The 23,619-nt window shown below is 37.7% G+C and overlaps 1 protein-coding gene across 1 annotated transcript in view; it reads right to left on the bottom strand.

Moving 5' to 3' along the window:
* The window catches only part of CFAP43 (cilia and flagella associated protein 43), a 97,174-nt gene that overhangs the window by 20,640 nt on the left and 52,915 nt on the right, over window positions 1-23,619 (bottom strand). Inside the window, exons 19-28 of the mRNA XM_036265516.1 lie at window positions 23,143-23,220; window positions 17,899-18,024; window positions 14,096-14,200; window positions 12,941-13,057; window positions 11,289-11,519; window positions 9,564-9,770; window positions 7,560-7,649; window positions 7,210-7,290; window positions 6,503-6,628; window positions 2,850-2,969 (exon numbers count right to left, since the gene is read on the bottom strand). Coding sequence (XP_036121409.1) covers window positions 2,850-2,969; window positions 6,503-6,628; window positions 7,210-7,290; window positions 7,560-7,649; window positions 9,564-9,770; window positions 11,289-11,519; window positions 12,941-13,057; window positions 14,096-14,200; window positions 17,899-18,024; window positions 23,143-23,220 — 1,281 coding nt within the window. The remainder of the gene's footprint in view (window positions 1-2,849; window positions 2,970-6,502; window positions 6,629-7,209; window positions 7,291-7,559; window positions 7,650-9,563; window positions 9,771-11,288; window positions 11,520-12,940; window positions 13,058-14,095; window positions 14,201-17,898; window positions 18,025-23,142; window positions 23,221-23,619) is intronic.

The raw sequence follows: 23,619 nt of genomic DNA, 5'->3' as shown, positions 1-23,619 counted from the left end.
CACGGTCCTTCATTTCCTGAAAATTGGCAATTGGATCACAGGTCTGATGAAATTCATGTTTGGTTCCTTTGGCAGGCTGGCAGGTGATAGAGTGTTCTTTGATTAGGAGACATAATATCAGGTTGTCTTTCTTTTTGTGATGTTAACAGTTATAAATGCTCAATGCATAGGTCCATTAATCCACTGAGAGTTGCAAAATGGTAATATTCTATTTATATTATTCCTTTTTTACTTACTAATTGAAATTATTTTGTAAGGAGATGTTTATCCTTATCTGCTTTTTGGTTATCTAGTGTCTAGTGGCACAGTTCATATACAAAGAGAATAAATACTTGATGTTTTCTATTTTTCAGTTTATTTAATTTATTTTTTGTTAATCCTCACCCAAGGATATCCTTCCATTGATTTTTTTTTTTTTTTTTTAGGTAGAGTAGAAGGGAGGGAGTGAGGAAGGGGGAGGAGAGGGAGAGGGGGAGAGAGAGACAGAGAATGAGAGAGAGAGAAACATCAATGTGAGAGAGCCACATCAATTACTTGCCTCCTGCATGACCTTGACCAGGACCAGGGATCAAACCTGCAACCCAGATACATGCCCTTGACCGGGAGTCAAACCCATAACCTTTCTGTCTATGGGCTTATGCTCTCACTGCCAAGCCAAACCAGCCAGGGCTTTATCAGTTTATCTGGATAATGAATTGGTTGTTATCCTCTGAAAGTGAACTATTAGCATTTTTTTATTTTAAAATGTCACAAGTTCATACAAATTTATTTGGTTTTGTTTTTATCCTCACCCGAGGACATTTTTCGACATTTTGTTCAGATAGAGTGGGGGGGAGAGAGAGAGAGAGAGAGAGAGAGAGAGAGAGAGAGAGAGAGATCGACGTGAAAGGGACACATCGAGTGGCTGCTACCCGCACAACCCAACCAGGGCTGGGGACAAACTGCAACCGAGGCACGTGTCCTTAGCGGGAACCAAACCCGGGTCTCTCTGGACCTCAGGCCGACGCTCTAACCGCTAAGCCAAACCGACCAGGGCACAAATTTAAACAAATTTGATGGGTTTCAGTTAATTGCAATTATTATCATTGTTGAATTTTAAATTGTTCCATTTAGGGGAGCTTTTAGGATTGGCTCCTGAGTCCTTTTGATATTACCTAGTAGTCTTTGATAGTTTCCTCATTATCTTGTATGAAAGATGTTCTAAGCATATCTTTTTTTAAAAAAGCTTTATTAAGATGTATTTCCCAATCCATACAATTCACTTATTTAAAGTGTATAGTCCAATGGTTTTTAGTATATTCACAGAGTTGTATAACCATCACCACAATAAATTTTAGAATTTGTCATCACTCTGAAAAGAAATCCTTTAGCAGTCATTTCCCATTTCTTTTCACCCCCTCCCACGCCAGAGGCCTCCTTGCCTCAGCCCCAGGGCAACCACTAATTAAATTACTGTCTCTATGGATTTGCCTATTTGGGACATTTCATATAAATGGAATTATTCAACATGTGGCCTTGGGTGTCTGGCTTCTTTCACTTAGTATGTTTTCAAAGTTCATCCATGTTATAGCATGTACTACTTTTTATTGCTGAATAATATTCTATTATATGGATAAGCCATATTTTATTTACCCATTCAAATTGTTGGACATTTGGATTATTTTTACTTTTTGGCAATTATGATTAATGTTGCTGTTATGAGTAATGCTGGGGTATTCATTTCCAATCATCCCCCAACTAACTATCATATGTTATGTTCTATCTATGGCCATGACTGCTGAGGAATGACCCGTCTCCCATGGCTACAGGTCTTGCTGGGTCCTGGTAACAGCTCCCTTCCCTTGCCTCTTTAGTGCCGGAGATGATATTGGTTTCCCATTGCATCTAGTCTCTGTGTATTTCACCATTCCTTGCTGTTTCCCATAGCCCTGCCTATATTTCAGTAAAGAAGTCCCTGCATTAAACTCTTAAATGCAACCCTTTTGGTATACCATTTCTGTTGGGCTGCTGAGGATATAGACATCCTCCTAAAGTTACCTTTAACTACCCTCATCTATTTTGGTTGGTCCCCTTATTTTGGTGAGACACGTCTTCCAACAGCTCCTTGAGGATGGGTGCATATAGACTGTTGAGACCTTGCATTTCTCAAAATATTCTTCTTCTCTTACACTCAGTTGATATTTTGGCAAGGTATAAAATCCAACGTTAGGAATAATTTTCCCTCAGAATTTAAAGGCTTCACTCCTTAGTCTTCTTGCTTCTAGTCACTGCACACTTCATTTAAATTCTTACTGCTGAATCAAATTAAGCTATATTTTTCATCTGATCTTTTGGGCATGTGGGTTATTCATTCATTTAACATATAGATGAGCCCAGCCCTTTGCTAGTTGATGGAGATAGAAGGATGAATAAGACAGACTCGGTCTCTACCTTCATGGAGCTTATAGTGTTGGCAGCACTAAAAAGCAACCTCACATAAATTAAAATTCATTTGTAACAAACGATAGAAAGCAAAAGAACAAAGTATATAATAGGAAGATCTAACTTAGTTTGAGGAACTGGCGTTTAAGCTGGGACCTGACAAAGAGATACAGGCCAGGATGCAAAGAAGTTGGCAGAGAATATCACTAGCAGGGTTGGGAGGAAGGACAAATTGGTATGTTCAAGGCACAAGAGGAGGGAGTGTGGCAAGTGAGGGAGGGGGCGGCACAGATGAGGCTAGAGTGGGAGCCAGGGCCAGAACCGCAGGACCTTGGTGCCAGAAAGGGTATTGGTCAATATCCCAAGAACACTGAGAAGACCTGGAAACGCTTTAAAGAATAAGGCTATTTAAATAAACTTTCATTTACCTGGTTGACAACCATTTCTGCCTTTACTCTCCTTTCAAAGAGTCTTTTCAAATATTCATCAAAATTCTGTGTGCTTTCTTGAATTGAGTTTTGAAGTTTCTTCAGTTCTGCTTCTAAGGACTAAAAGGAAATCAACAGCAAAGTTAATGTTTAGGAACATCAAATGCTCCTAGGAAGTGGTGTTCACATTTTGCCACAAGGGAGGGGCAGGTGGCGGGCAAGTCTTGTGAGGTGTTCTGGGCCCACTGGCCCCCTTCAATAATAGATATTGCACCTGGATTTGTTCAATACAATAAAACCATGATATAATGGACTAATTCAAGTGAGGGGGTGTCTGTTAAAGATGAAAGTCCATTATATAATAAAGTAGTTTTTCCGAATGTATAGATTAAAAAATTGACAAATTAGTTTACCTGTTTTTACTTATGTAGACACGTTTGTGTAATTAAAATGTGTGCAAACTTAAATTTCACAGAAAAGTTCTCTATATGTATTACTAAAATTTTAAATTTTTACTAAATAGGTCTAGTAAATGCGTGTTCACCGGTCACTGTGAATAACAAATGCAGATGGCTGAGGCATGGCTTAGCGCACATAGTAGTAACAAGGACCTGCAAGAGTTAAAACTGCTGCGGAAAGTCACACCATGGGACAACAGAACCTATTATGTGGTGTGATCACATGCTAATCCTTCACTGAACGTTGTTTTTGAGCGGTGACTCTTGGATTAAAATATGTAGACTATTGTTGTAGATATGTAATATTTATTTATGTCGACAAAATTATTACAGTGTTTTTTCCAACATATGACCTATTTGCTAAAATTTGTTAAAAATAACAAAAATTTAACCTGTTAATTTAATTATAGGCAAATTTTTGTTTAAAGCATTTAAAAATTAATAGGGTGTTAATTTTCACATATAATGTAGGGACTGGAAATTTTGTCCATTAAATCCAAAGTCTGTTAAATCAAGGTCCGCAAAACCAAGGGTTTACTGTAGATTGTGAGTCTGAGATTTTTGCTTAAAAAGATGACACTGAAATAAAAAACAATTAAAAATCACTGATCATTACTAATGATGCAGGTGGCAGTAGGCCTAGTGAAACAAATTATAGCAAATCTTTCCAGAAAATTCTGGCTCTATATAAAGACAGAACTTTCCAGACACACAATTGGGCCTGGAAAAAAATCTTGATTTTTGTACTCTACTGTTTTTTTGTACGTTTTATCTTTCTAAGCAGTTTTATATCAAGGGAAAAAGTCCCACCCTCTTTTTAAAAATTCTACTGGGACATAGATAGTCAAGTGAAAAGCTATAAATTTGTATTTTTAAAGAAAACAACATCTGCAGATCAATTTTAGACATACTTTTATGATTTCTATCTTTAAATATTTTTGTAATTTTTAAGTTTGGATATGACTTAAAATTTAAAGAAAAGTTACAGGAATAGTACAGAGAATTCCCTTATAATTTTAACTAATTTAATCAGTTATTAATATTCTGCCCCATTTGTTTTATCACTTGCTCAATTTCTTTCCCCTTACCCTCCCCTCCTCCCTCCCTCCCTCCCTCTGTCCTTTTTTAAAGACTCAGAAGAGAGCCCTGGCCAGTTTGGCTCAGCAGTTAGAGCGTTGGCCTGCGGTCCAGAAGGACCTGGGTTCTGTTCCCACTAAGGGCATGTACCTCGGTTGCAGTTTGTCCCCGGCCCTGGTTGGGTCATGCGGGTGGCAGCCACTCGATGTGTCCCTTTCATGTCGGTGTTTCTCTCTCTCTCTTCCTCTCCCTCCCACTCTATCTGAACAAAAAATGGAGGAAGTGTCCTTGGGTGAGGATAATAAATAAATAAATAAAAGACTCAGAAGAGAGAAATTGGAATGAACATAGTTTGTTTCTGGAGTTTTTTAAGGAGACACTGAGTAGTGGATTGAGAGGAAAGTGGGATCAGGGAGTCTTTTTATTTTAACCTTTTATTTTTAACTAATTTCAGACTAACATAAAAGTAACAAGAATGTAGAAAGAACTCCAGAAATCCCTTCAAGGAAGTCTTTTTTTTCTTTTTCTTGTGTATACAACGTAAAAGATTATAGCATGTGTTTATGTTGGTGGGAAAAATCCAGTAGAGAGGAAAACACTGATGCTGCAGGAAAAAGGGGGCAAATTGCTGGAGTAATAATGCTGAATGGGTGAGATGGGATGTTCCCAGTGCACAAGTGGAGGACCAGGCTGGGGCTGATGCAAAGCCATTTCATCCATAAGAAACAGCAAGGCAGGGATTCTATGGATTCAGTGCAGGGGGCTGGAAGATGTAGTGGTATAAGAGTAAGGCAAATCTCTTTTAGTTGCTTCTCTTCACCAGGTAAAACAGAAAATAAGGTGACAGGGGGTTGGGTGTTGGAAGTTTGAGAATAGAGAGTGTGTGAAGTGGTCCTCCAGGACCTAGCTACTTAAAGTACAGTTGGCTCACTAGCAGCAGCTGCTGCACCACCTGGTTGCATGTTAGAACTCTGAGGATGCTTCCATTTCCTGAGAATGACAGAATTCTAATCTGCACTTTGAACAAGATTCCCCAGGTGATGGGGACTAAGCTAGCAAGGAAATAAAACAGCATCGCTAAGCAAGCTCTCAGGGCCTAATGAAGATTAAGGCCATTGGAGTGAAACCAGTCAGTAGTTTTTTTTCTTTACTACTGCAGACGCAGGTGCAGGTGCAGGTGCAGAGAAGGCCAAGTACTGGGCTTAATCAAGGCTGGGTTCTACCAAGTGAGTATGACCAGGGAGCAGGGAGTTGAGGATGGGGGCAGTGCACTATCTTACAGTGCAAGACCATGGAGTAAATGTCACCCTTATTTATATTCCCTAATTTCTTGAAATCTCGACTGCATTCAAAACTACTCATTTTGTCTTTTAGGTAAGTACTATCTTAGGATAAAATGCAAGGGCACTGTTAGAGGACTGCAGTGAATAAAAACAGGACAGGTTAACAATAGGTTCTAAGAAATTATTCATGAAATACATCCACTATAAAGCCAACAAACTGTCCTGCCTTAAATAATGGTATGATTTTACTTTCTTCACAGAGAAATAAATATTATTTATTTGGTTGTATACCATCAACTTCTATATCTCCACTGTAATTATAAGCAATTTTAATGTGGGAATGTTTCTTTGCAATGGAAGAAGGTAAAAGTAGAACTGCACTGCAAAAATCTCAAATTAGAACTGTAAAGTATGTGCTGCACTGATTGCGCCGTTCTTCCCTCAAGTCCTTTCCTTGAGATTGAGAATAAATCAAGCAAGAGGATTACTGAACTCAAATAGATATAGACAACATAGAGCAGTGCCCTGAACATACTATAATAGGTGTTCATTAAACATCTGAAGAATGAATGGAGAATGAACTGTAATGGTGTGGGAAATGTTGAAATCAGTAAGAACTTAAAAAAACATTGAAATATATTCTTTTTGTTTTAAATTGTTCTAACTCTTTAACTTCATCTCAATCTACGTCCCCAAATGCTCTTGAAAATTTCAGTTGAAACACTATCCTTAAATTACTAAAGATAATGAAAAAAATCAAGAACACTTAATTTGAAAATATATGGAAACAAAACCCTGGATGTGGTAGGGTATAGTGATTCTTTGCACTTCTGACCTTTCTATATTTCTCTCTTTCTTCATTTAACTCCTTGACTTTTTTCTCATAGTCTTTGAACTGTTTTCTTTCCTCTTCAGTCCACACAGCATCGGGTTTTGCCATGAAAGCAGGCTGAGGAATCACCTGAAGATATGAAGGAAAGCATGTACGTGTAGCAGTACAATAAAAGCTCAGAGTTATCATTACAGATAAAACCAATAGTCCTTTAACAATAGTTCTTCACACTGGCAAGACAATGACCTGACACTTTGACCAAAATACAAGAAAAAATGTTACAACTGTTTTTTTGTAACTTAAGTGAGGTTGGGCAGTTTGGGATATACCCAGACTCTTAGATGACAGGTTTGGAGGTGTGTGTTGATATCTTCATAGCTAGAACTGCAGTTGAGCTCCAGGGACACCTATGTCAGGTATCAAAGGGAATGTTTCTCAGGAGAATAACAGGTGCAGCGTTATCCCTGATTTTGTTAGAGACCAAAACCACTGTGGTTGTTTGTGTTTGTTTGCTTTTTGTCAGACTGAAAGGCAAGTCTGAGGTTTTCAATTTCTTATTTGCCTGATGTGGTATGTTTATAAGGTACTAGAGGTTGTGTATTTGTTGCTGTCGAATTTTAAAATTCAGGTTCTTATAGACAAAAATGGTCAAATTTAAGTAGTTTTCTTCACCCCATTCCACCTTCCATAAGAATATCCGGGACTCTCACCATTCTCAAAATGTCTTCCTTCTTGACTTCCAGAACTCCTCCCATCATGTCCATCAGGGCTCGGCGTCTGGTTTCGTTGGCCTGGGAAAGAGCTGACTCTGAGACGGGAAACTCCGGTGGCACCACTGGTAGCCTCCCACTCAATGTTAAATGACTGCATTTAGGATGGGGAGGGTGAGCATTGGATGGTGGGGAGAGGGAAGGAGGACACAGATTCCCGTGACCTCTGACCATAGCAAATGCGTTGATGTGTTTCTATTGCAGAGTTCAAGTACAAGACTATTAAACCAAATTAGGAACAGGTATCCCTAAAGGAAAGAGGGTCTTAGGTATTGAGCAAAACTGCATACCTGTGACAGAAGAAATTGCTCCATTGTACGGTTTGCAATAAATTCTGTTTTGGCTTTTTGCCATGGAGGAACATGTTTTTGAGCTGTAACCTGAAAGAAAAAAAATATAGTTTCCTGCTGTTATTCTTTTATTCTTATTAAATTTTTTTTTTCTTTATTGACTTTAGAAAGAGAGGAAGGGAGAGGGAGAGGGAGAGGGAGAGAGAGACAGAAACATCAATGAGAGAGAACATGGATTGGCTGCCTCCTGCATGCCCCTCATGGGGGTTCGGCCCACAACCTGGGCATGTAGCCAGACTGGGAATCAAACCAGCGACCTCTTGGTGCATGGGTCGATGCCTAACCACTGACCCACATGGGTTGGGCCTGCTGTTATTCTTACAAAATTCAACCAAACTTGCCTTCCACACAATGAGAGGTGGTTAGAAGGTATTAAGGGAATAAAGGGTATATGCAAATTTTACAACCAATTTCCTAGTTTTGGAATGACGATCAGGTCTAAAATGAGAGGGTTAAAAAAGAGTTATTTCTCTATTAGCTCTCCAAATGCATCTGTGTCACTAAAGAAATTATAGCAGGGGACCCAATTCAGATGGGAAGGGAAGGGGTTCCAAAGCAGTGTCATCTAAGCCAAATCCTGCAGGATGGAGTCCTGAGAGGTCAGAGCTTGGGACATTCAAGGAATTGTGAGAATGCCAGTGTTGCTAGAACAGAGCGAGACAGGGAGAGCAGCTGGAGTGAGGGGGCCCAGGGTGGGCAGTCAGAAAGGAACTTTGGGGTGTTATTCAGAGTGAAATGAGCAGCCACTGCAGGGGTTAAGCAGGAGAAGGACAAAATGTTTGGTTTATAAAATCACTCTCCTAAATGTAGAAGGGATTAGCATATGAGAGGAAGCAAGTGGGTGGGGTAAGTTATGCACACAAAAAGTGACTGCCCAGAGCAGGACCTTAGTGGGGTCCCTGAATCTTGGGTCATGTGGTAAGAGTCTGATTCTGGAAGAACTAACTTCCTTAAACAAGTACAGTAGAGTGTAGAGATAAAGAGGAAGTACTCTGAGGTATAATGATTACATTCAAACCCCAACTTTGTTACTTACTAGCTTTGTAGTTGTGGTCAAGCTACTTAAGCTCTCTATGCCTCAGTTTCCTCTTCTGTAAAATGGGGGTAATATTAGTACTTATTTTATAAGGTCTAATAATGATAGATTAGTCTCAATCTATCTAGGGCACTTTAACCAGGATTGTGTTTTGCTGTTTGCTGTTACTTCTAAGCAACACTGTTTCCTTTTGCCCCAAAGTAATCTAACTGGTTTCATGTGAACAAGGGTTTTTGTTTTGTTTTGTTTTGTTTTTTTGAGTATTCACTACCATTTTTCACCTTTTAGAAATGAAATATGGCTATATTTTAATTGTTTTCTTTAAGCATTTACTTGTTAACCACCTCTGGGCCAAACACCTTTTAAGAAGACTAACCAGCAAGCCCCTTTCTTTGGGACCCATGTTGCCCTAATGACCTAGACAATTACTGGAGTTCTGTCAGCCTCCCTCCCAGATGTGACCCAAACTCACTGTGTATGTGTACTGGACCTAAGCTATGCCAAGGGAGCCCCTTCCCAGGGAAATCCAGAGTTGGGACTAAGAGATTCTGTTTCAGGCCAGCTACTCTCTTGAGTGTACGAGACACAAAATAGAAACTGCCAGAGGAAGCTGAAATGCAGAGAGAAGTGAGCTAAGAGATGAAGAAAAACTTCTAGACTCCCCACAAGACTCCAGTCTGAGGTTCCTGCTTCTTTCTAGACTTGCTGAACAAATCTTCCCCGAACTCACTGGGACTCATAAAAGAAATCCTCAGTATTGCTGATGCTATGTCAACTGTTTTTGTTACTTGTAACGGAGAATGCTATCTAATATAGTTGCTTCCAGTAGTGCAAACAAGATGAATAAAGAAGAGTTTGGGAAAATGTCATGAAAAAACAAGGGAAAGGATAATGCAGCACACCAGTACCTCACTATTTTCCACAACAAGGGTTCTCTCTGGCTTCTCACAGTCATCAAATTCTGGTTGCCAGACTTGTTCATCCAATTCCAGATCTAAAATAATTTCTTGAATTCTTACATTTCTTTCCTTCACACGTGCAATTTCAAACTCTTTATGTTTAAATGCAGTATCAAACTCATTATTGAAAACAGTTTTTACCTTGTAAATAATATCCTGCAATATCAATATATTACTGAAAACACATCACATTATATCTTTACTGGTATCATGACCCCATAGCTTTACTTTCCCCCCAAAATCATTTTACAAGTTTCAGTAAATTAATCTTTCTAAAATACTGTTTATATTAAGTCATTTCTTGGTTCAGTAACCTACAGTAGCATTCCACCATACACAGGATTAGGTTGTTATACCACAACCCACTTCCAAAAATGTATGTTATAACTCAATATGCAGGTATGTTGATAAATGCTGAAGGGAGTGATGAACAGTTGAACGCTCTCTGTGTATATTGTAAAACAAAATAATCACAAAATATTTAAAAAGCAGTATGTAGTACTTAAATGGGAAATGTTCTTTCTTTGGAACTGTGTTTGGGGAGATGTGGTGAGGAAGAGACGGCCTATAAAGGTTGTTTGGAGACTCTACCAGACAAGCACAACCACATGCAATATTGTTCCTATATATAGTCAGGTTACTCTCAGGTAGGAAGGGGACACAAGTTGGTTAGCTAGATTCGCCAATTAATAAGGTGGCAGTGGGTCCAAATGGGTTGTTCCCATCTCTGCTGGGGACAATGGGTCAATTCAAAGTAACCTTTATTTTACCATCAGAGTTCAGTCTACATATCTATCCTACTGAAAATGAAACCATTAAAGCAGGGTGGGGAAATGATCTTAGCAGCTGGCACCACAATTTCTCTTGTGTTGAAACGATCTTTTTGTAGGAAAATGGCTTAATAAAGCAGCAGGAAAGAAGATTTTGAGGGCATAGGTCAGCAGAAGCTGAGCAACAAAAGAGTTAATTTCAGGGGTTGAAGGAGAAGAGAAAGAGAGAGAGCAGAGTAAGATGGCTGGAGGCTAGAACTCAACTTGCAGACATGGCTGAAGGACTTTCAGGATCAGGAATGGCCAACATTAAATTTCAGACCATCTGCATTGGTGTACTCCCAGTCACCGAATTTTCCAAAATCTTTAGTAGGCATGTACAGATGTGTTCGAAGACTGACTTATTTGGTGGACAGAAAGGAGCAGGAACTTAGAGCCTGAGGGATGCTGCACCATATCCCTAAGCCCCAGAAATGACACAAATCTTGAGAGGAAATTGCATTTCCCCAGGTTAAGGGGCTAGACAAGCAGTCACATCTTGATCATACAAGGGGGTTCTGATTGACATCTGGGTTTCCTAGAAGATGGCATTCAAGGATTTCTTTTTATCTTTGAGATTAATGAAAATCTAAGTAGAAGAATGGTTTGCTTGTGGTATCAGCCAGTGTCGGGTGTTTTTTGTTTTTTGTTTTAGATAACCTGCTATCATGAAACCCAATCCAATGGGTGAAAGCAACTCTGGCAAACAGCTTTGCTTTATGAATATGAATGCTAGCCATCTAGATATTTCTCTGTATACTATAAAGACATCATTTGATTGGCATGGGATTTCAATTTGAGACTTTGTAAGACACCTCATAGGGATTTTCAGAAATTTTCAGGGATAAAGAAAAAATCCACCTACTTTCAGTAATATAATTTGGTTGATTTTTTCCTCTCTGGAATGAAGTTCCAACTGGCTTGACAACAAAGAAGCATGTACCCCAAAATCAGTACACAGACTGCCGAGCATGTAATTGGGCAAGCTGGTATCTCTTACTGCCATGTCTTCTTCCTCCTCCTCTTCCTCCTCCTCTTCATGATGCTTTTTAACCATGGTAATAGGAGACTGGGCCTCTAAAATTTCCTTCCGTAGCTAAATATAAAAAAAGATGACAGGGAAATTATGCAATTAGGAAATTCTCTAAAGGGCAATTTTGTGACAACTTAATTATTTCAACAACCACGTTAAGATATTAAACTGTCTTGCGCCCTGGCCGGTTTGGCTCAGCGGTTAGAGCATCGGCCTGCGGTCTGGAGAGACCCGGGTTCGGTTCCCGCTAAGGGCACGTACCTCGGTTGCAGTTTGTCCCCGGTCCTGGTTGGGTTGTGCGGGTGGCAACCACTCGATGTGTCCCTTTCACGTCGATGTTTCTCTCTCTCTCTCTCTCTCTCTCTCTCTCTCCCTCCCTCCCACTCTATCTGAACAAAAAATGGAAAAATGTCCTCTGGTGAGGATAAATAATTAAATAAAATAACTTGAAGCTTAAAAAAATAAAATAAAATGAAAAAAATAAAAATAAACTGTCTTGCCTGACTAGTGTGGCTCAGTGGATTGAGTGTGTCCCATGGACTGAGAGGTCCTGGTTCGATTCCCAGCCAGGGCACATGCCCAGGTTGCAGGCTCGATTCCCTTGTGCAGGAGGTAGCTGACAGATGTTTCCCTCTCACATAGATATTTTTTTCTCTCTCTCTCCTTTCCTCTCTCTCTCTAAAAAAAAAGATGTTAAACTGTCTTGTCAACAACTGAATTCAAAGTGATGCATAGATGTTAAAACTGCTTCAAAAGAAACGAAAGCTTTGGAAACTGATAAACTGGGTAAATCAAGAGTAAAAATTGTCCTTGTTAGAATATACTATTTATATTTTGCTGTCAGAATGACAGCTGTTTGTAAATATTTTTAGTCTTTGTTGGAACTTAAGCATTAAAAAATGCACCTTTCTTCATATTTTACAAAGGAACTTGTTCACATAGGACTGGCGGGTGTAGGTTAAGAAGAATTAAGTATACCTTCATTTTATGTTTCAGAGAAAGAATGGATACAAGGTTCTGGCCAAAACAAAACTATACCAGTGGGGCAGTGTTTTTTCAGTGGTTTGATAGAGATTGCTGCTTTTTAAAAAGCTAGAATTTCTTTAGGAAAAAGTATAATTCCATCAAAACAGACACTACTTCATCTTTGTTCAATTATCTTAAAATACAATCTCTAGAGATATGAGAAAATAAAAAGACTATGGGTGGAGTAGGATAAGAACACAACTCCAAATTTCATTTTTAAAAAATGTATCTTCACATTTAAAAGATAGCCAGTGTTGTATAAGATGCAGGTTTCTAGATTGTGTGGACTTGGTTCCTATATTAATTAGAATATGTTCTACAAATTAACAAGGAATGAAAATATAAATACAAACAATGTATCAACTCATTCTAAATTGTATCCCAACTCAAATCTGTGTGAAGAAGACCTTGAAATAAAATATATCACTTATATAGCATGCATATATTTAAAATTGTACTTTAAAACACTCTGTTTCAATCTTCTTTTGCTGCAAAACTCTATTCACTTCTTTCAGCTCTTCTTCCGTGCGTTCTTTCATTGGGAAGTTCTCAACCACGTAGGGAATGTGAAAGCACTTGTTGGAAAAAACACAAAATAAATCCATTTTTAGTATAAGTGTGTATATCTGGAATGGAGTGGGGGATGTTTTCCTGATTAAAATTAATTCACAGGTTATCATGCATGAGTGAAATTGAAAATGAAAACTTCCTTTAAAATAAAACAATGTATTCCATTAGCATTGGTGTAAACTTTGTATAAGAATACTGTGCTTTGTGAAGGATTCACTTCTGCAGCAGTGGTTCTCAACTAGGAGTGATTTTGCTTGCCCTTCCCCCTTCTCTCCAGCCCCTCAGGGACATCTGGCAATATCAGGAGACATTTTTGATTTTTACTAACTGGGGCATTGGATGCTACTGGGGTCTGATAGACAGAGGCCAGGGATATTGCAAAAACACCCTATGATCCATAAGACAGCCCCCACAACAAAGAATTATCCAGCCTAAAACATGCCATGCTTGAAAAACTCTGTTTTTGAGCAATACACAATAAAAAAATGTAGTCTGACCATATACTTTATTAACCAAACGGGATAGAGGACATATTTAGAAGTGAAGAGGGTGCTCTTAATAGTTACTCTAGGACCACAGGTATAAACTGGGACTCTCAGTCACCCTTCACAAAGAGGGAAATAGTGTTGGGAGGAATCTCATTGAAAAAGCATGAAAAACATTAGAAAATGTGAAGGCAGGCCCAGGTAGAAATGTGAGGAATATTATGTTGAGTTTTCAATCTGTGAGGATGGTGAGTGGCATTTTGAAACAGACAGATATTAAGACCTGGAGCAGGTAGTGTCACAGAGGAAAGAGGTGCTCAGACAAATCTTCAGAGATGCTAGCTTCAAAGTACACGGGGACTGAACAGAGAGACAAGAAAAACGGACACATCCGGGTAGAATTCAGCACAGGAAGGGGCAAGGTATGCTTTGAATGCCTTTTTATATATAGATTGTCTTAAAATCATTAAAAGTTTTTTCGGCCATGAGACTTTTACTGAAAATTCTCATTGGCTAAGTTAAGGCGTGGTACCTTATATCTGGAGGTATATCTGTTACCTTAAGAGCTCGACCTTTCACAGCCATTGAATGCCAGCATTCTTCTTTAATAAGTTCAGCCAAATATCTCTTGGCTAGGTTATGCATTTCCACATCTTTTTTTATCTTGAAGAACATAGATGAAGAAAAAAAAATGAAAATGAAAAACATGGCCTCTTAAAAAAAAATCTCATTTGTAAATTCACTAACCAATCGAGTTTGGTCTTCTTTCTCCAACCGTGCTGCTCCACAGGGAGATGCATTTTGTTGGGGACAGTGCCCTGTCTTTGAGAATCTTTCCTGAAGTTTAGTCTGGAGGACAAAGGTGTCAACACAAACACCTCCAAGGGCAGGCAGGTCCTATACATGAGTCAAGGTGGGTGTGGGGACAGTTGCACAGCTGTGGTGGGCTGGACAGCTAACATACCCGTTGTCACAGATCTGGCCGGTTGAAGTAAACCCAACGTGCAAAGTCTTCCTGTTTTATTAGCAAAGTAGGACATTTGTAATTTTATGAAACTGCCAGATATCTTGGGGTCTTTTTTTTTTTTTTTAAGTTGAAATCTTTATTTATTTATAAAGATTTTTAGAAATTGACTTTTAGAGAGAGAGAAAGGGAGAGAGAGAGAAAGAGAGGAATGTCAATGTGACAACGAAACATCCACCGGCTGGCTGCCTCCTGTACACCCTCCACCGGAGATGGAGCCTGCAATCAGGCCTGTGCCCTGACCGGTAATCAGACGGGACGATACCCAACCAATTGAGCCGCACAGGCCAGGGCTGTGTTTTTACTGCACTTAATTCTTCTATTATTTACCTCTACTGCTCTTGGGGAGCACATTATATACTTTTTCCCATTTTGAAACATATGTGATACCTCAATTAGTTTTATCAGCTTTAAGTAATCTTATTACTTAATATTTAAGTGATTAAGTATTTTTATTTTAATACAGTTTGCCAAAAGAGCTGGTATGAAAATGAGACCCAACAGTCTTTAGTCCTTAGGGTCCTCTTCAGAACTGTTTCTGCATTTCACTTTGGCAGAATTTTTAGCAAATTAGCTAAGAATAATACTCCCCCCAACCAGATTAGAAAATATCTTATTTATTCACTTATTCATTTATTTGTGTTTGAACAAATACTTTGCTTAATTTGTATTTTATTTCTTTTTAAAATAATCTTTATCCATTGATAATAACCAATACAGTTTTAAATTCATTTAAACAATAAGTTTTAAATAAACAGCTGTTTTGGCCTATCAATTGTCAGAACCTGTCTGATTCCCAGCCCTCCCCTCTCCACTGCTGAGGCTATTGGATCAACCCCTTCAGACTCAGTCCCTAATACGGAGTCCAGGTTATCTACTGGGTTTTGGTCTTTTCCCTAATGTTGAGATCCTGGCTGAGGCTGGCTAGTAGCCTGGTCCCTTTAGGACTGGAATCCTTGACTGGTAGGTGCCACTAACTTTTCCTATGGACTAGTGTTCGGTTCTCAAATGTGCCCAAAGCTAGCTGGGTTTATGGTGCCATCTGCTAACACAGTTCTGTGCTGAATTGTTTGGTTCTGTTCTCACATCCAATCTGGGGCTGATATCTTTTCAAAAGCCCGGAGCTCCGCAAAAAATAAACAACATGAGGGAAATGAGCATGTGAAGAATCTTTCTCTGCACCAAAGCCTGCCTCAGAGGATCAGGAAGCTTTTCCAGAGATGTGCAGGAATTTGATAAGTGGCAAAGGTGGGGGTGGGGAGGACATTCGGCAGAGGCATGGGGTGGGGGTGAGGTTAGCAGGGTGGGTTCATCATTGGTCAGTAGGTCAGCAGGCCAGAGGAGCAGGTTCATGGGGCTAGGTAGTCCGACATGAGTTTGGAGATAGAAGCAACGCTAGAGTAAGGATGGGACTAGGCACCTAACCCAGACTCATTGCAGAGTGGTCCAGATGAATGGGCTGGAAGAACCTGGTGCCAGAACAGGAAGGGGCGTTTTAGACCTGAGTGAAGCCAGGCCAAGGAGGAAGAGCCTGAAGCCTGGTGGGCAGACTGGCGCTTCCTGACTCAGATCCAAGTTGTGGGTTTTTAGCCAAGTGTCTCTAGCTCTGAAGCCTCAACTTGTGCAAATGGGGAAAACAAAAACCCACCTTTTGGATTGTTGCAACAACCAAGTAACATTCAAAATGCCCCTAAATTGGTGCTTATTTGTTATAATAAAAATGGGATAGTTTCTAATAGCTTTCTATTGCACTTTTAATTTAAAAAGCCAGAATCTTTGACTTGAGAGCTGGCCTCCACCTACCTTTCTTACATCATTCAGTGAGGCTCTCTCCTGTCCACTGTGCTATAGCCTTCCTGGCCTTTCTCCTCCTGGAATACCCAAGCCACTTCTGCCTCAAGGTCTTTGCTCTTGCTGCTCCCATTGCCTGGCGTTCTCTTCTCCAGAACTTTGCATAGCCAGCTCCCTCTCTTTTAGTTCCCAACTGAAAAGTCACCCCTTTAAAGTGATCTTCTTTGACTACACAAGTAGATCCCCGACATCTATCACAGCATCCAGTTTGTTTTAATCACACAATATAGAGAGATTTGTTTATTTATGGTCTGTTTTCTCTGCTGGATTAGCCCTATGTAGTCGGGGCCTATCTGTTTTATTCACTATAATAGTCCTGGGCATGTAACAGGTATTCAAAAAATGTTGCAGAATGAATTGATGGCTAGATGAATGATCATTTAGGTAAATTTTATCTCTTTGAGTAAGCCTGTTGAGGTCCTTTTGATCCTGATTCGGTTATCCAATATATTTTCTCTTATTCTCAGCCTCATGTCCCCAGTTTGACAGATCTGCCTCATTTCTACATAGTTACCCCAGTCATTAATAAACATGTTTAACAGGACTGAGTCCCGATGCATATCATTGGAAACCTCTCTCCTAGAGATATCAAATAGTCTCGTTTTGTGTAGTTGTTTAACCAATTATAATTCACTTAAATGTCCTTGCATCCAGATATATTTCATTCTCTTATTCAGAGGGGAAAAAAATGTGTTTATATATTCACACTTGAAAAATCAAATGTACCGTGCATGCTGGGAAAGAGGTAGCTTAAGAACATTCTGTATAAAACAAAATGAAGGCTTTCACTTAAAATAAATGTAACGTGATTGCAACAGAAAGATGCAAAGGCTGAATTAATAGAAGTACAGTATCTAGTAATGTAGAGGTTTCAGTTTATGCTTTTCTCTAAACTGGACAGAAGATAACTGGAATTCTTTTGTGGGTGTCAGACTCAAATATAATGAAATCAGAGAAAAACTGTGTGATGATGATGAAGCTATTCAAACTACATTATATGATGGTCACAGGAGCTGGGATAGTTAGCTGAGATAAGAGAAGATACACATGGTAAGTGCTAATCTTCTCTAACCATTTTCAGAATATCTGTCCATACAGTAGATGGCGTTAAAAGAATAGAAGAATCAGTGAGTATAGGGGGAAAGATTTCAACTTTAATTAAGGGATTATTTCAGAGTGTCCAAAGTTGACATGAGGTGGCTGAGGGGATTTCTAAAAATGTTCAAAGACATGGTGGAAGATGTCTGGTATGAATGTAATGGAGGGGAGACAGACATCAGATATCTGTCTGGCCTGGATGTTCTTTTCCCCCCGAACCCCCAAATTCAGTAATTCTCTGACTCATTCCACTCATACACACTAGGTTTGCTTTACTCACATTGTGCTGGAAAAGTTTTTGTTTTAATTGCATAATTCTGGAAAAGTTTCCCTTCCGATTTTCTCTTTACTTCCTTCATTATGATGCTTAAATCAGATTTTTCCATACCTTTGCCAGTTCTTCCTCACTTTGATTTTGAAGCCTTTCTAGTTCCTCCAGGTCCAGGCCAAATTCCTCTTGGTCTAATTTTGCAATATTATCTATTGTTTCATTTTCTTTCATCATATTCAGAACCTGAATTTTAAAATAAGAGAGGATGGTGACAAGTGAAGAAATAATCTTTAAAGACACAGTATTCCAACTCGTACATAGCAATCAATAAAAAAAAAAAAAGATGTTCTATTAATTTAAATGTTACTACTGAGTACAGAATCAGGTTATGTGCTTATTGTGATTATTAACAGTTTAAAACTTAATCTTTAAAAGCTCATTCATCTATAAACAACAACAAAATGTGTAAATTCATCACTTCACTGAATAATATTAAGGAATTATTGATATTTAGGTGTGCTAATGGTATTGCGGCTATGTGTTTTAAGAATTTTTATCTTTTATAAAAAAGATATGAGAAAATTGCATAATCAAATCAATGCAATGTAGTCAAAGTGGTACCCAGAGGAATATTTATGGCATTACATTCATTATAGAAAACAATAGAAAATAAACCAAGTTTTCAATTCAAAACAGCAACAAAATGAGGACAAATAAGCCAGAACAATGTAGAAAAAAAATGAATAAAATTTTAAATTGATAAAATCCTAAGTTAATTAAAGGTATAGGTATAAAATTATATATTATGTTCTTACAATAATAGAGTTAAATCAATAAAAACCATACTATAGTAATAAAATAGAAATGCTGTTGGAAAGTGTGATCAAGAGAAAATATAAAAGGCATATATACACAACATTAGGAATAGAGAACTATAACTGAAAAATTAAGAGACTTGAACATTAGAATATTATATAATTTTATATTATATATTTAAAAATCTAGATGAGAAGGATAATTTTCTTAGAAAATATAATTTATCAAATCTATACTTGGTAAAAAAAAAAAAAGAAAACCTAATAAGACTAATGACCACAGAAGAACTTGAAACAGTAGGAAGGAATCAACTTCCGCAACAGACATCAGGCCCAGATGGTTTTATATGTGTGTGAGGGGGTAGTGATTGTTTGTTTTTCTAACCAAATAGTAAAGAAAAGGAGAATTCCTGTTTTATGCATACTGTTCTAGAGAATGGGGGGGGGGGGGGGGGATGTAGAAAACTACTCAAATCACTTGATAAGACTAGTATAACCCTGATACTATAATTAGACAAAGGAAGTACAAGAAAATTAGACCAATATTACTTATAAATAGAAATAACAAAAATCCTGAATAAATATTAGCAAATGGAATCTGGTATACTACTTAAAATGACCAATGTTTATCTAAGAAATACAAAGCATTTGATCAATTTCATAATACAATTCACAATAAAAACCCTTAGGTAACAAGGGACAGAAGCTACAGCAAGCATCACCCTTATGAGTTAGTAACATTCCTGTTAAGGTTAGGAAGAAGACAAGCATGTCCACTGTCAGGACCACTATTATATTTTGCCATATGATAAGGAAAAAAAAGAAGTATAAAGATTGATAAGGAAGAGACACATGATTTTCAGAAGATATGATAGTTTACCTAGATGATCCAAGAGAAGCAATTGAAAAAATAGAACTGAAAAGAGAATTCAGCAAGATGATCAGATATAACATCTGTAACATTCATATATACCAGAAGTAACCCGTTAGAAAATGTAATAGAAAAATAGTCCATTCACAAAAAGCAAAACAAACTATAAGATGCCTAAAATAACCTTAAAAGAAAATTATGGTCACTTTTAGACTATAAAACTTCATTAAAGAATAGTTTTTAAAAATTGAATAGATATGTACTTATATATTTACATAATGTATATTATATATAAGAATTGTAATAAAAATGTATATTTTTATATATATATAAACTTATATATATATAAGTTTACATAGCAAATAAATTCTTTCCAAAGTTATACTATAAGCAATATATTTTCAATCAAAATCAATTCAGAGTTTTCCATGGAACCTGACAAGTTGACTAAAATTCAAGTGTAATAAAGGTGGGCATAAAAAAGCCAACATTTTTTTGGTAAAAGGAAAGCAAGGAAGCATCACTTTCAAGATATATAGAAGTATTTTATAAAGTTATAACAATCAGAATAGTTTGAAATTAGCTTAGGAAAAGATCAATACTTAATTTCAGAATGGAGAATCCAGAAACAATCTCGTGTACCGGGGACTCCAGGGATTAATAGAAGGAGTTGCAAATCAGTGGAGAAATGAAGGTATATTCAATAAAAAGCACTGACAAAATGGACTATTTATTTGAAAAAATAAGTTAGATCCACACCTCATACTATTCATGAAAATAAATTACAGGTGAAATAAAAGGTATTAGAAGAAAATGTGCAAGACTTTGGAAGCCCTTTTAAAATCAGACACAAAAATAAAAGCTATAAATAAGATGATCCAATACACTTGGGCCATAACTTTTAAATTCTGCATTTAAAAAGGCACATTATAAATGTTGAAAGAAAGAAAATATTTGTAGTATATTAGGCTGAAAAAAAGAAAACAGCAATTTCATGTGGTTCCATCAAATTTTAAGGGCCACCTCTGGATTTTTCCCACGTACATCTCCATGCTCTTTTCTCTTCCATTTACCTAAGATGAGATCAAGCAAGACAACCTTAGAAGCCACGTGGGGAAACTGGCAGAGTCTCCACCAGCCTAAGTCACTGAATGACTGCATGGAACAGAGCAGCTGTGATTTGAACACCTACCCAGGACTGTTTTTTGAGAAAGAAATAAACTTCTTATCTCTATGCTATTATGCTTTTTGGAGTTTTATTAGTATCACAGCTTAGCTAACCCTAATTATGATAAATAAACATGCTAATAATAAAAATAAAGAACTCCTACAATCAAAAATAAAAAGACCAACAGCTCAATAGAAAAAATGGGCAAAGGATATAAACAGGGAATTCACAGAAGAGGAAATACAAATAGTCTTTAGAGTTATAAAAAATGTTCATCCTCATTAATAATCAGAAGAATAAAACAAAGGGGAGGAAATTATCAAAGAACAATTTAAGAACACAAAGAACTGAAGAACAAAGGTTTCTTATTGAAAGTGCTCACCAATGCCCAGCATATGAAAGAAAAAAACAATAATAACACATCAAACGTACAAACTTAGGTCCTGGTATGAAACAGCTGGCACATTTAAATGGGGTAATTGGGGAGAGAGATTTTAAAAAAGAAAGATTTAGCAGGGTAAGGGAAACAAGCAAGGCATGATGAAGCATCTCAGGCTAGCAACCACAGGAAGCTGACACCACTTCCAGGTCTGAAGGGTAAGGCTGGGGAGAGTAGTTACTGAAACCTGAAGAAATTGGTAGCAGTCAGAGAGGGCTGGCAGTCACAGCCAGTTCAAAACACAACAGAGAGCTCCCTGGAGGAATAAAACCCTGACCCTAGTCTTCTCCTGCTCTCTGATCTCCTGTTGATACCACTCAGTGGCTAAACTGAAACAGAAACCAGAGGCACCCACAAAAGCCAGCCTCTCGGGGCTCAGAATTGGGTGGAGAAGGGTGGAGAGCATCTAGATCTGTACCAGTAAACCAATATCTATCAAACAACTCAAGATGCATTAATTGTGAAATTTCCAAACAGCAGGGAATAAGAAAGGATCCATATATAAATTTCCAGAGAGAAAAATCTGGTTAATGACAAAGAACTGGGAATCAGAAAGGTATTAGATTTTCTAAAACAAACACTGAAAGCTAGAAAACAATGCAGCAAGCCCTCAAAATTCCTAGGGGAAATCACTGTACACTTAGGCAAACTGTCACATGAGTTTGAGAGTGGGATAAAGACATTTTAAGAAAAACCAAGTCTCAAAAAATGTAGCTCCCATGTACCCTTTTCTCAAGAGCCAAATTATTATACAACTCTAGGGACAGGCACCATTCACATTGTATTACGTTTAAATGGTACGCCATAAATAAATAAATAAATAAATAAATAAATAAATAAATAAATAAATAATAATAATAAAAATTAAAAAATGGGCAGAGGAGCTGAATAGACACCTCTCCAAACAGGACATACAAATGGCCAAGAGGCATATGAAGAAATGCTCAACATCACTAAGCATCAGAGAGATGCAAATTAAAACAACAACGAGGTATCACTTCCCACCTGTCAGAATGGCCGCCATCAACAAATCATCAAACAACAAGTGTTGGCGAGGCTGTGGAGAAAAGGGGACTCTAGTGCAATGCTGGTGGGAATGCAGACTGGTGCAGCCACTATGGAAAACACTATGGTGTTACCTCAAAAAATTAAAAATTGAACTTCCATTTGACCCAGTCATCCCGCTTCTAGGAATATACCCTAAGAAGCCTGAAACACCAATCAGAAAGAATATATGTACCCCCATGTTCATAGCAGCACTATTTACAATAGCTAAGATCTGGAAACAGCCCAAGTGTCCATCAGTAGACAAATGGATAAAAAAGCAGTGGTACATATACACAATGGAGTACTATGCAGCTGTAAGAAAGAAAGATCTCTTATCCTTTGAGACGACATGGAGGGACCTGGAAAGTATTATCCTAAGCGAAACAAGCCAAGCAGAAAAAGACAAATACCACATGATCTCACTTATATACAGAATATGATGAACATAACAGTCTGAGGAATACAGTAGACCCAGAAACATGAAAGTAGGGTACAGACTGACAACCCTCAGAAGAAGGGGTGGTGGGGGTGGAAAGAGATAAACCACAGAACTTATATGCATGTATGCATGACCAATGGACATGGACAACAAAGCCAGGGACGGGGTGGGGGGTATGGGGAGGAGGGTGCCAATGGGGTGAAAAAGGAGAAACATCTGTAACAAAAATAAAATTAAAATAAATAAATAAAAACCATAAAAAAAAAAAAAGAAGTAGGGCAGGTGCTGCTTTAAATAAACTCATTATTTAATTTGTAAAATTATAAACATATAACTTTGATTAAAATAATTATTAAAGAATAGGATACAGTATTTGGAAAAGACATAGAGAAGAAAAGCACTATTTATATATAGTGTAGTATGGTAAAATTTCTACCCTATTGAAGTACCCCAGGAAACTGAGATTACATAGACAGAAAAGAAAATGGGCATATCTTCTCATGCTGTATTGAACAAAATAGAGCTCAAAAAGTAATTTTAGACTGAGAGTCAAATTATTCACATATGAAATCACAACATTACCATTTTAGCAAGTGCTTTGATTCCTCTTTTTAGCTCTCTCCTTTTGTTGGAAAACAGTTTAATCTCCTTTTTGATGGCCTAAATAGGACAAGCATATCACTTAAACAGGCAAGAAAAATAATAGTGAAGTATATGATATATACATACGTATCAATAGCCATACATACACATATAGACATAGGTACACAGACAGATACATAATAGATAGTACTTCTCTAGAAACAAAATTTTTTAAAGACTAATATAAAGTGTATATGAAATAACACCACTTCCATACCTTGCTTAAATAAATTGCTATTATGTTGACTGAAGCAACATAGTAGTTTCAGTCAATTATATGGCCAACAGAAGGAAAATAATTAAGTAATAAAAAATTAAATAGAAAATAGTTGACAAAGGAAAACCAGCCTCCTGTTTTATTGGGAACTTGAGACTAGATAAGCAGGCTAAATCCAGACACAAGCTACTACTACTACC

The sequence above is a fragment of the Molossus molossus genome, unplaced genomic scaffold, assembly GCF_014108415.1.
Source record: "Molossus molossus isolate mMolMol1 unplaced genomic scaffold, mMolMol1.p scaffold_m16_p_17, whole genome shotgun sequence".
Taxonomy (NCBI): Eukaryota; Metazoa; Chordata; class Mammalia; order Chiroptera; family Molossidae; genus Molossus; species Molossus molossus.
The sequence above is the reverse complement of the archived record's forward strand: the minus strand, read 5'-3'. Positions and strand labels throughout refer to the sequence as shown.